The sequence below is a fragment of the Nyctereutes procyonoides genome, unplaced genomic scaffold (genome assembly GCF_905146905.1).
Source record: "Nyctereutes procyonoides isolate TBG_1078 unplaced genomic scaffold, NYPRO_anot_genome, whole genome shotgun sequence".
NCBI classification, from domain to species: domain Eukaryota; kingdom Metazoa; phylum Chordata; class Mammalia; order Carnivora; family Canidae; genus Nyctereutes; species Nyctereutes procyonoides.
The window spans coordinates 53481299-53494800 of record NW_026575047.1 but is presented as its reverse complement, the minus strand read 5'-3'; the positions used below and the strand labels follow the sequence as shown (position 1 = coordinate 53494800).

The 13502-nt window shown below is 40.0% G+C and overlaps 1 protein-coding gene across 4 annotated transcripts in view; it reads right to left on the bottom strand.

The window, feature by feature from the left end:
- The window catches only part of ENTREP2 (endosomal transmembrane epsin interactor 2), a 447475-nt gene that overhangs the window by 177370 nt on the left and 256603 nt on the right, over positions 1 to 13502 (bottom strand). The window contains exons 1-2 of one of the 4 annotated variants that reach the window (XM_055326671.1): positions 3016 to 3082; positions 2892 to 2924 (exon numbers count right to left, since the gene is read on the bottom strand). The exons of 2 other annotated variants lie outside the window; for them this stretch is intronic. In XM_055326671.1, coding sequence (XP_055182646.1) covers positions 2892 to 2912 — 21 coding nt within the window. In that variant the 5' untranslated portion in view covers positions 2913 to 2924; positions 3016 to 3082. Of the gene's footprint in view, positions 1 to 2891; positions 2925 to 3015; positions 3083 to 13502 lie in introns of those variants that run through there. One more of the 4 variants, XM_055326668.1, reaches the window with a different exon arrangement.

Genomic DNA, 13502 nt, shown 5'->3' with positions numbered 1-13502 from the left:
TTAGAATGGCAGAACAAAGTAAATGGACTAGGCAAGTGTTAGTAAGGATGCAGAGTACCTGGACTGTCCCATATGCTAGAGGGAATGCAAAATGGTACAACCACCCAGAGAAAACAGTTTAGCCATGGCTTACAAAGTTGGGCTTACCTCTGCATATGACCCAGGAATCCTACTCCATGTATTTCATTGGAAGATAACCAAAATGTATGTCCATACAAAAACTATAAACAAATGTTTATGGAAGCTTCATTCACTATCACCAAAAAGTAGAAATAATGCAGTGTTTCATTGGGCCACAGGATAAAGCAACTGTGTTACATCCATATGAATAAACAGTGCGCAACAATAAAAAGGAACAAAATTATTTATATGTACAACAGCATGGATGAGTCTTAAATGTAAATGAAGCCAGTCTCATGAGAGCACATATTGCATGACTCCACTTAGATGATATTCTGGGAGCAGAAAAGCTATATGGATGGAGAACAGATCATTTGTTTCCGAGGATTAATAGTAGAGTAAAAAATGAACTATAAAGGGGCATCATAAGAGAATATTATCGTGGTGGTGGTGGTTATATTAACCTGTATATATGTTGAAACTCATGGAACTGTATGTCAGAAAAAGGTGGAATTTACTGTAGGTAAATTTTAAAAATATTTTAAATTCTCTGCCATAAATATGAAAATACCTGATAACCCTGAGAAACTTACTCAGGACCCACAATATCTAATAAGCAATCCAGAGCTGTATATTATTTGGATAGCACAGTAAGAATACCAATATAACAATATTTTTTCTACTTGTTATATAGCCAGAAGGAAAAAAGTATCTAAATTTCTAGTATTTTAGCTTTTAAAACTAAGCTTTATGATTTTAGCTGTCCTCAGGTATTATGGAAGAGGCATAAACCATCTCAAGGAACTGGCTTGTTGTTCAAGAAAATCAGTGGTTTTATCTAGTGTTCACAATAGAAAACCTCAGGAGTCCCTCTCTCCCAAATTCTCATCTTCAATTCCACTCATCAACTCTACTCATTTTGGAAGAAGGAAGCAAAGGAGAATGAGGACCAGATTTTGTTGCATTAAATAATCTGGGCACGGGGAGTATTTTAGGTAGCATGGTCAGTGATGGCCTTTGTGTAGAGCTGTCACTTGAGCAATAGCCTAAGAGAAGAGAAGGAGAAAGCCATGGTAAGATCTTGTAGAAGAGCATGGCAGGGGGAAAAAAGCATGCACACAGATCCTAAGGAAGGAAGGCATGTGGGTGTACAAGGAAGAGCAGGAAGGTGAGTGTGGCTTGTGGAGAAGGGTCCAGGAGGTGGGCAAGGGACAAATCATACATGGTCTTGTAGAGCATGATGAAGAGTTGAGATTAATATTCTGAGTGAGACTAGTAGCTGCGAAAGAACTGTGAACTGAGGAGTGATGTGATGTGACTTAGGGTTTTATATGTTCACCAAGGCACCTGTGTGGCTTTACAGACTTAGAAGCCAGAATGGAATTAGGTAGATAGTATTATGGCTGTGTTGGTCTAACAAAGGGTTATAGTGGCTTTGACTAGGGAAGTCATGGTGGAGGTGATGAGAAGGAATGGGATTCTGGGTATATCATGAAGTGAGAGCTAAAACGTCTTGCTGATGGAATTGTAGAGAGAAAAAGAACAGTCAAAGAGGGTTGTTAAATGCTTGGTCTGGGCAAGAGGGTAAATGGCAGTATCAGTTACTAATGTGGAAAAGAGCTGAAAGAAACAGACGTGAGTGGAAAATGAAGACTCTGCCTTGGACATATTTGATTTGGGATGCCTATCAGACATTCATATAAAGATGGTGACTGGGCAGCTGGATACATGAGTCTGCAGGAGCCCAAGAAAGAGTTTGGACTAGAGGTAGTGTTTAAGGCCATGAGTCTAGCTGAAGTCACAGCAGTGAGAGAACATGGACAGAGAGTAAGACTCAGGACTCTCCCTTTTTCACCCCTCAGGAGAAAAAGTCAGCAGAGAGGCTGAGAGGGGGTAGCCAGTGAAGTAGGGGAGACCTGTGAGACTACTGATCTATAAGCCACATGGAAAGGAAGATGAGCCAACGATGACTATTGAATTTGCATTGTGATGATCAAAGGAATCCAGGAACAGTTCCAGAACTGCCAGACAGTGTGGCAGGTACCCCCTAGGTTGCTGTCATAACCTGTGTGTCAGTTCCTTTGAGATTGGGGAGCAGTGCCCAGCCTGGGGCAGGTGGAGTGGGTACAGGCCAGTCATGAGAGACCCAGTATTCAGGATCTTAGCATTCAGCAGGCTGGAAAACCAGAGTCTGTGTGACCAGGAAAATCTCCAAGACCAAGCACAGCCATCTTTAGGGAAAGAGGAGAGGGACAGAACATGCTGGGTTTCCCAAATACAGGGCACTGGGATGTAAACAGGTTCACTTGAATATTAAAGGAGATGGTGATCCCCTCTGGCTAGAAGATTTAAGACACCAGGACAGTTACATTTACAGAGAAGAAAGAAATATCTTTTTTTTTAAGGGAAAAGCTAAATATAAGAAGTTTAGAATACCATGTGACAATGTCTTAGTTTTAATTAACTTTCAGAATTCAGCACATTTCTAAAAAGATAGACTTTCCTTTCTAATCACACTGAGCCAGTTTTTTATACTTGTCTCATATTTTTTTCCCCAAGAGCAAGTTATATCAAGGCACCTACGACCCACAGGGAAAAATTGGCAATATTCTTTTTTAAGTTCATCTGCCAAGAACCCAACTGTTTAAAGCAGCAGTTCTCTCTAGTTTTCTGTAACTAAATGAGAACATTAAATTCTGAATGTATCTCTCTACAAAAGCCATACAGAGCACCCTCTCCTTTCTCTTATATAAAAAATACAGGATGATTACCTGATCCCGTAGAATGAACATCTGAAGAGCCACCTGTGAAGGGAGATTCAAAATGAAATAACACTGTTAAGAGAGTCACTCAAAATAGAGTAGAAAAGAAGTTGAGGAAATAGAGCCTATGCACCTCTTCTGTTTCAATTTCCGGAACACCATGAACTTTTTACTTTAATCAGCTACAACTCCACCACTTCTTGGAACACATCCTTCTACTTTGGACTGAACTAAAGATAATGTAACACCTGTTAGTTTAAACCCTGCCAGCACCAATCTTAATCCTTTCAAAACAAGTTATGTAACTTGGGGTAGTTTGCCTTTATAAACCTGAACTTCTGCTAGCAATTTGGAGGACACTTTTGATTTCATTGGACTTTGTGTCTCCAGGATTGTAATCCCCAAAACTCCAAATACCTACTTTGGTTTCTTTATAGCCTCTTTTTCATTGACATGCCTTTTAAAAGTTGACTTAACATTATTCTTCAGCTACCATATAAAATACTCAAAGTCTACTAGAATTTTTAAATAATCTAAGCATACGGATCATTCTCATTACCTTCTATAATAATTACCACTTACAGTAAAAAATTAATAATGTGCTGAGTGGTTTGTAGATCAGCTAGAAACAGATCTTTCTGACTGGTGTTTAGAATTCAGCTGCAAAATTGAATGAAATATAAATACAACAAAAATACATAAAAATGAGAAATGAGATTTTAAAAAACAAAATCAATTTCCCTATTGCTAAATATTGAATTGTGTTCTCCCAAAATTTATATGTTGAAGTTCTAACCCTACAATGTGACTGAATCTGGAGATAGGCTTTTAGGAGATCATTAAGGTTAGATAAGTCATAAGGGCAGGGTCTAACCTGATAGGGCTGGTGGCCATTATAGGAAAGAGAGAGGGAGATCACTCTTTCTCCATTTGCATACACCAAAGAATGGCCATGTAGGGACACAGCAAGAAGCCAGCCATCTACAAGTCAGGAAGCAGAGCCTAACCAGGACTTAGAAAAAATAAATTTCTGTTGTTAAGCCACCAAGTCTATGGTATTTTGTTATGGCAGCCCAAACTAAGATACCTATTAAGAAGATTTGACTTTTATTTTTTTACATTTTATGTAAAAATGCGGAGTTAAATACTAACTAATAAGTAGTAATGTTTTCACATACTTCTATTATTTTTTCTGGGAAACAAACAGTTGTAAATTAAGTAAATTTCTTCCCCCAAGATTTCCTGGCTATAGATCACTTCTTTCATACACTGTGACCCCAACAATTTCCCCTAACAGGAATATAGACCCTTCTGATGCTTGTTTAAAAGTGTGAGGACTTGCTGAGGTGCCTGGGTAGCACAGCTGGTTAAGTGTCTGATTCCTGGTGTCAGCTGAGATAGTGATCTAAGGGTTGTGAGATGGAGGCCCATTGGGTTCCATGCTCAGCACAGATCTGCTTGAGATTCCCTCTCTCTCACACCCTCTCCCCTTCCCACTTGTGCACACTCTCATAAATAAATAAATAAATAAATAAATAAATAAATAAATAAATAAATAAATCTTTTTTTTTTTTTTTTTAAGTGTGGGGACTTGTCTTGGCACATGCATTAAAGATGGTAAAGACTGGTCACAGGCAAAGCAGAGAGCTCTTCAAAACTCACTATCAAAAGCTCAATCACTTAACCCCAGGCAGCAGAGCATAATTCAAAGAGCATGGCCTCAAGGGCCATGTGGATCTGAATGTGAATCCAGCTACTGCCCCTCACTAGCTGGGTGACCCTGTGCAATCACCCCATTTCTCTCTGACTGCCTCTTTCTTCAAAGATCAGAGCCCCTTGCAGGTCAGTGGGAAGGGTGAGAGACCAACATTCATAAGCACCCAGAGCAGTTCCTGGCACCTAATAGGAAGCTATTTCTACAGTGATTGAATGACAGTAGAAGAAATTCCCTCAGAAGTCATTAATTTGAGAGTGGTTAACAGTGACAGTGCCCAGAGTAATTTCTTGAAAAAAATATTCTCAGTTCATATAACATGGTTGCCTGCTCATATGCTGTGGAATTGCCTACACTGTCACAGTAACTGGTTTCCATGCCCTGAGATTCCCTCCTGTACTTTCACACAGAGGCAGCATCGTGCAAAAAAACGTCAGGCTCTGGACTAGGGCTCTCCTGGTACAAATTAAGTAAATGTTGCTTGGCTTCTCTGTGCCTCAGTGTCCTTGTCTATAGACATGTTCATACTAATGCCTATCACAAAGGACAACTGCAAAGATTAAAACATGATACATGTTGCCCTCAGCGGCCCTCCATAAATGTCTACTGGCTTTGGTGGGTGGCAGAGTGCAAGGAGGAAATGCAGAGCCCCGGAACTCACCTAAATACCCATGTGAGGCAAGACCACAGGCCCCTCTTTCGGTTCCTCATGAAAGGCACTGGACAAATGTTTTAAGAAATTCACCAGCACAATCAAAAAAAGGGAAGAGGCAGCCCGGGTGGCTCAGTGGTTTAGCGCCGCCTTCGGCCCAGGGCATGGTCCTGGAGACCCAGGATGGGGTCCCGCATCAGGCTCCCTGCATGGAGCCTGCTTCTCCCTCTGCCTGTGTCTCTGCCCCTCTTGTGTGTGTGTGTGTGTGTGTGTGTGTGTGTGTGTGTGTGTGTGTGTGTTCTCATGAATAAATAAATAAAATCCTTAAAAAAAAGGGGGGGGGGAGGAAGAAGAAGGTACTACATTATATTTGAGTAGGAAAGGGACCTTGGGGATCCCTGGGTGGTGCAGCGGTTTGGCGCCTGCCTTTAGGCCCAGGGCGCGATCCTGGAGACCTGGGATCGAATCCCACATCAGGCTCCCGGTGCATGGAGCCTGCTTCTCCCTCTGCCTGTGTCTCTGCCTCTCTCTCTCTCTCTCTCTGTGTGTGTGACTATCATAAATAAATAAAGAAAAAATATTTTTTTTAAAAAAAGAAAGGGACCTTGAAGATTGAAACATGGGAAGAAATAGGAGATGCCAGAAGGATCTGATCCCTGCCCCCTCATGGCCTTCAAAAGTCTGCATGAGCACAGAAGGTAAATCGAGTCCTGAGCATTCTCAGCAACACCTGCAAGTCTGAAGTGACACCAAGAGCACATGAAGCCATCTGAGGTGTGAACATGCTTCAAGCTTAGGCACTCCTTGCTTGCTGACTGAAGTTCCCTGGTCTGTCACAGAATTAACTAGCTTTCCCAGGGACTTGGAGACCGCTGGCTTTAAGGAGCAAAGGACTAGACCTCCCCATAAGATAAGACCTGACCACATTCAGAAATAGCTCCTGCTGATGCCAGCGGGTCTGGTCAGGTCATCTGGACATACAACTCTCCGCCTGGGCAATTGCTTCTCCTGCACACAGCTCCCCCTCCCTTCCCCATGTCCTCCCTCGGAACAGCCTCCAGCTTCCCCTACACAGGGAAGACAGCCTTCGTGACATCAGTCCACCGTCTCCCCATGTTGTTGGCTGCCTGAATATAGCAACCTTTCCTTTCCCACCAATACTTGTCTTTCCAGCATTGACTTTCAAGTGGGGAGCAGCTGAACCTGAGTTCAGAATTGTTTCTCTGCCTGGTAACAATGTGAACTGAGTTGGGGGTAGGTGGCTCTAGGAAATATGGTTTGTTTTTTGTTTTGGGTTTTTTTTTTTTTTTTTACTTTTTAAAAAATATTTTATTTATTTATTCATGAGAGGCACACATAGAGAGGCAGAGACATAGGCAGAGGTAAAAGCAGGCTTCCTGTGGGGAGCCTGACATAAGACTTGATCCCAGGACTCTGGGATCATGACCTGAGCCAAAGGCAGATGCTCAACCACTGAGCCACCCAGGTGCCCCAGAGATACGGTTTTAAAATCCCTTTGGAAAAGCAGCTCACAGGGTATATGTACCTCATGGCTCCAGAAAGGAAGACAGGGCCAAGACTGAGGGGCCGGGCCGATGCTCACAGTAGTGGGACTCACCCAGGCCTCAGCCAAGGAGTCATTTCATGGGGTTTCATAAGGAAAAGCAGGACTCCAGGGCTTTGGCAAGGGCAGTGCTCAGCCTGCATGGGCCCTCCCCATCATCTCCTGGACGCTTACAAAAAGGCTAGCAGGCAACATCTGTCTCTGACAGGGGACAATAGACTGGGATGAAGGTGATGGGACAGGAGTCACACACATGGGAGCCAAAGAACACAGAGATGGAGGCAATCACATCGCACATGAGCGAGACAAAGTGTTGGCAGGTGCACGTACTAACATCTACCGCTATGACAGGCAAGTCAACAAACAGAGGCAGAAGGATTGCGAAAACAGAGCCAGACAACCAGGAAGAAAACATAAACCAAGAAATAGAAGCTCCCTGCAAGTACTTCGTGGAACTCAAGATCCTAATAATATAAATCCAACACCAGAAGCACTCGAGGTGATAAACGGTTGGAGTATGATTATAGGAAACTGGCGACAGAACTAAGGAAACCAATTACAAAGTGAGAATTAAACCCTCACCACGGCACATCCAATAAATAATGTGAAAACAGCAACAGACAGAGTAGACATGAGCGAAAATCACGGTACTGGTATGGGGGAAGGCATGAGATCGCCACAGTAACTTCGTGGAGGCAAGTGATACGGGATTAATTACAATGAAGGGGATCTGAATGGTGGCTGGGAGTTTTTTCCCTTAACTCTAGAAACGAAGGTGTCTTACCATGAAGGAGCACAGGGCTGAAGTTTAGAATTAACTTTAATTTTGCTTCAGTGCGTTTTCTATTAATTTCAGATAAAAACAGTTGTTTGAAACACACAGAGTGTTATTTCCTTTTAGCTCGCATCTTCTATCGCTATATGCATGGAGAGATTTCTGAATTTATGGCCACCTAATATAAAAAATAGATCATTTCTGGATGGTAGAATTCTGTTAATTTATTGCTTTTGCTGTTAAACTTTTCTATGTTGCTTAGTTTCTTAGAAATATGCATTATTTTAAAATATAATTATTTTATTTATTTTTTAAAAGATTTTATTTATTTATTCCTGAGAGACACAGAGAGAGGGGCAGAGACATAGGCAGAGGGAGAGGCAGGCTCCATGCAGGGAGCCTGACGTGGGACTTGATCCCAGGACCCCAGGATCACAACCTGAGCCAAAGGCAGACACTCAACCACTGAGCCACCCGGGGAACATAATCATTACTTTAAAAGGAAGAAAATCCACTAAACATTCCTTAGATAAACATATATACATATGCATACATATACATACATAATATACATGTGTGTGTGTGTGTGTGTGTGTGTGTGTGTGTATATATATATATATATATAGTTTTAGGCATTGAAGATACAAGTCAGACCAAGACTTTGTCCAGCTACAGGGAAAATCAGGGAAGACTGTAGATTCAGGAAGACAAAGATTAATCCAAATGGAGCTCATTCCAGAAATGCAAGAGTGATTTCACAGTAGGAAATACGATTCCTTGTGTTAATAGAGCCAAGGAGAAAAATCATATGATAATCTCTAGGATACTACAAAGATATGTAAACAACTCAGCATCTGTATATATGAAAAACACTCAAAAAACCAAGAACTGAGGGAGATGATAAAGTCACATCCTACATAATAGAAAACATACAATGTACAACATAATCTCACCTCAAAAGCTAGCCTATGAATATACAGAAGATACTAGTTTTTCTGCTAAAGTCTGCAACAAGAAAAGGGTACCTGCCACGCCCACTACTTTTTAACCTTGAGTTCAAGGGATTAGCCATTAATCAGACAAGAAAAATAAACTGGAGCCACAAAGTTTGGGAAAGAAGAGGTTAAAATATCTTTACTTGCAGAACATGTGATTATATATGTGGAAAACCAAAAGAATTCATGTAAAACAAGCACACAGAAAAAGAAAACTGTGTAAAAAACAAAAACAAAACAGGTACTAAGATAAATACACAAAAATCAATAACGTTCATTCATACCAAAGACAAGAGTCAAAAAATATAATACAGGAAAAGACCACATTTACAACAGTAAAATAGATAAAGAAATACCATCACTGTCAACTTGATAAGAAATGTCTAAAACTTACATAAAGAAAATTGTAAAACATTCATAAAAGAAAAAAGTAGTTTGAATAAATGAAAAAAAATGCACCAGGTTCTTGGATAAGAAGAGTCAACAGCAGAGATGTCAGTTTTCCCATGGTTAACCTATAAATTTAAAATCATATCAATAAAAACATCTCACTATTGTTTCCTAGAAGCCGGGCATATTGGTTATATAGTTCATTTGGAAGAACAACCAAGCAAGAATCTCAAAAGAAACCTTAGAAATAAATCAATGAAGAAGGCTAACCTACCAGATATTAAAATATGTTATAAAGCCTCTACTATCAAAACAACATAGTACTGGTGTATGAATTAACAGACCAATGGAATGGAACTAAAATATCCAGAAATAGTCCTGTTTATGGGAATGTAGGGTATAATAAAGGTGTCCTTTCAAACCACTGAGGGTAAAATAGATTTTCTAATAAGTAGTATTGATATAACCAGATAGTCACATGGAAAAGGGAAAATATATATCTGTTTCACACAAATCAGATCAGGATTAATTCTAAATTGATCAGACTTTTAAGTAGAAAAGTAAAGACGGGTGGGGGGAAAGGAGAGAGAGTTTCCATCTAAATATTAGACGAAAACAGGGAGTTTCTCTATAAGCTACAACTTGAGAAATACTCCCTATTACTCAAAATCCAAAGCAGTAAAGGAAAAGCATATGAAATTTAACTATGTAGAAATTACAATCTTTACATATAAAAAAACCCGCCAGAAGTAAATAAAAAAGACAAATGATAAATTAGTATCATAGACAAGGGTTGACATCCCTCACATTAGCAGCTGCAGTATCATGCAGCTGTAAAAAGCATGAGAAATTATCTCTGTACGATGCTATAGACTTATCCCCAAGATATATCATTAAGTTACAAACCAAGAGCTAAGACGGTGTTTCTAGTATGCAAATATACATGCAGGATGTGTAGAGTACACATACATGCTTATAATTTTTAGATGAAAGTATAAGGCAAAAGTCCCTAAGACTGGTTGCCATGGGGCTGGAGGTGAAGTGGTGGGGGATTGGAGAGGAAAGAAATAGAAACTGCATAAAGGGGACAGGATGACAACTAAAATTCTCCAAAAATCCTTATATAGCTTTGACTTTGTAACGGTAAATGTTCTATATGATCATGACACAAAATTAAATCAAAATGTAAAAAATAAATCCCTAAAAACAAAAGCAAAATGAAATAAATCAGCATATTGGATTGGTGGGTAAGCAATTTCTCTGTGTCTCTCTAGTCGTATATATTAACAGATAACAAGGGCTATATGGGCTCTAGCAGCCCCCTCATCTGGTCCAGCAAAAAAATTAAAAAGAGACTTCTTTTTTTTTAAGAGAAAGAGACTTAAGAGACACAGACAGATACAGTGTGAGAAGTCTGAACATGGGATATTTTATCATAAAACAAATTACTACTATTTATTAGGTGTGGTAATGGCTTTGCAACTTTATCATTTTGTAAAAGGAACCTTTTCCCTTTACAGATACATATTTCAGTATTTTGAAATGAAACAATATGATGTCTCAGATTTGCTTTAATAATCCAGAGGACCAATGGTGGAAGGTATCAGTAAAACAAGAATGGCCAAGGGGTTGCTGTAGCTGACTGATGGGTGCATCAAGTCCAATACAGGGGCACCTGGGTTTGGCTCAGGTCATGATCCTGGGGTCCTGAGATCGAGTTCTACATGGAGCCTGCTTCTCCCTCTGCCTGTGTCTCTACCTCTCTCTCAGTGTCTCTCACGGATAAATAAAATCTTTAAAAATTTTTGATACATTATTTTCTTTACCTTTGCATATATTTGAAATTATCCACAATTAAAAATTAAAAAAAAAGGAAGAAAAATATGTAGGTTCAGATCTCAGCTCTAAGTCATGTAGCCGGATTTTAAAATCTTCCTATGTTTGGGAAAACTCAGTTCCTTCTTTTCTTTTTGGTTCATTCATTTTTAAATGAAGGACACATAAACCTAAGTCACAAGGCAAATTAATGGTATAACAAAGGTCAGTCATATAGCAGGATTGAACAAAGGGCTGGTTATTTTTTATACTTACATAAATATAAAACAAATCAATATGTGAGTATAACTGACAAATAACCAAAAGCATTTTATTAAACACAAAATTAAAGTAATATTGCAAGAGAATCTTTAAAAGGCAAATAAAGAATTAAACTATTTCAGTTTGATAATTATACAAAACAGCCTCTTTTTTGTCTGTTTTTTTTCTAGAATAGAATTAAATTGATGCCCAGTGTATACTCAATATTGCTAAACTGAAATCCCAGGTACATACAATAACATATAACTAGTCCAAAGAAACAAGATACAGCTATTGCCATAACTAATATTTAGTATGTGGCACCACAGATGCTCAGCCTGCTGTTCTTAAAACTTCACTAACATATTTTTGCCTATTGTCTGATAAAAAAAAAAAAAACCACAGTAATCAGATTAGGTTAATTACAAAGCCACAGGCAAAATATTGCTCCTTTTAAAATAATCTGGTAAATACAATAATTTAAAATGAGGAAATAGGGATCCCTGGGTGGCGCAGCGGTTTGGTGCCTGCCTTTGGCCCAGGGCACGATCCTGGAGACCCGGGATCAAATCCCACATCGGGTTCCCGGTGCATGGAGCCTGCTTCTCCCTCTGCCTGTGTCTCTGCCTCTCTCTCTCTCTCTCTCTGTGACTATCCTAAGTAAATTAAAAAAAAAATTAAAATGAGGAAATATTTTTTTAATTTTTATTTATTTATGATAGTCACAGAGAGAGAGAGAGAGAGAGAGAGAGAGGCAGAGACACAGGCAGAGGGAGAAGCAGGCTCCATGCACCGGGAGCCCGACGTGGGATTCGATCCCGGGTCTCTAGGATCACATCCCGGGCCAAAGGCAGGTGCCAAACCGCTGTGCCACCCAGGGATCCCAAGGAAATATTTTAATAAAATAGGCAGGGACAGACCTCAAAGCATTAAGGCAGTAGATCTGTACACTCCAGGGATTTATATTCAAAGACTCCATCAAATTTAAATTCATCACTTATGCAAAATAGAACACGAATCTCCCATTAAAATTATCATAACTGCTGGTTTGTTGAAAATGCTCAAATGCATTCGCTAGACCAGAGGAAAATTCAATATTTTATAATTCCAAAAATGCTTCAATTCTAACCTAGGAAACATGGGGTTTGACCATAAAGCAATGAGAGATGCGACAGACCCATACAAAATTTGTCTTACTGCTTTAGAGACCAACTCACTCAGAGAGATGGAAAGTGTCCCAGCAGCAAAGTCCAAAAAAGTCACACATGGGCCCAGAAAAGACATCCATGGGATGGAGGCAAACTTGTAAAGATTAGGTGGAAACCAGTCTTTAATGGAATGCTCTCTTTCGCCAGGAACATCTACAGTCACATAGTGCTTTCCTCTAGAAAGTGGTTACCTAAGAGAAGCCAACTTGCTAAAAACCACATGTAAAACTAAATCCTAAAATTTAACTTTATGCCACCTGAAGCACCTATTCAATTTTTTTTAATGCTATGGGTAGTAAGAATATTTCATTTCTACACCTGTGCTACATTCTCAAACTGAATGAGAGCTCTGCAAGGAGGTGCCAGAAAGCATCATGTTGTTCCTGTGGACACTGAAGACACTTGAAAATAACAACCACTTACCTGTTCTTTCATTCCATCTGAATGGAAATGTGAGGTTGTGTGAGGTTTTTTCCAATTCTCAGAGACAAATAGGGTGTCTAAGAATTCAAGTCCATTCTGACACTAACCATGGTACAGGCCCTACAGGTTAAGGGCTCAGTTCTATACCACTGCCCCCACTTCAGAAGCTAGTCACCAGTCCTGGGGCCACCTGTACTTCTGGCCAGCTGGCTATAAATCAGAGGTTCCCATAATCCCCTCCTCAGGTTCAAGAATTTGCCAGATGCCTCACAGAACCAGGGAGACACTAGTTATGTTTACTGCTTCGAGATAAAGGAGAAAACTCAGAACAGCTAAATTGAAGAAATATATAGGGCAAAGTTGGGGAGGGTGCTGGCAGGAGGACGGAGTGAGGAGCTTCCATGCCCTCTGCAGAATACCACCTTCCCAGCACTGCCACAGGTTCATCAAGCCAGGAGCTCTCCAAATCCCATTATTTAGGGGTTTTAAATGAAGGAACAATTGATTCAGTCATTGGTCACTGGTGATTGAACTCAATCTCCACCCCCTCTGCAGCTCCAGGAGGTTGGGGGTTGGGAGTCAAAGTTCCAATCCCCTAATAACAACCTGGCCTTTCTGGAGACCAGCCCCCACTCCTGAAGCTAATCTAAAGGCCCCCAGACAAGAGTCATTCTATCAGCATACAAAAGATACTCTTGTCACTCAGGGGATTAGAAAGGTTTTAGATATTCTGTACCAGGAGTCAGAAACAAAAAAGAAATGCATATATTTATTATACTCCACAGATCTTCTAGGTTCGATTAACACACAGGTTTTTTTCCTT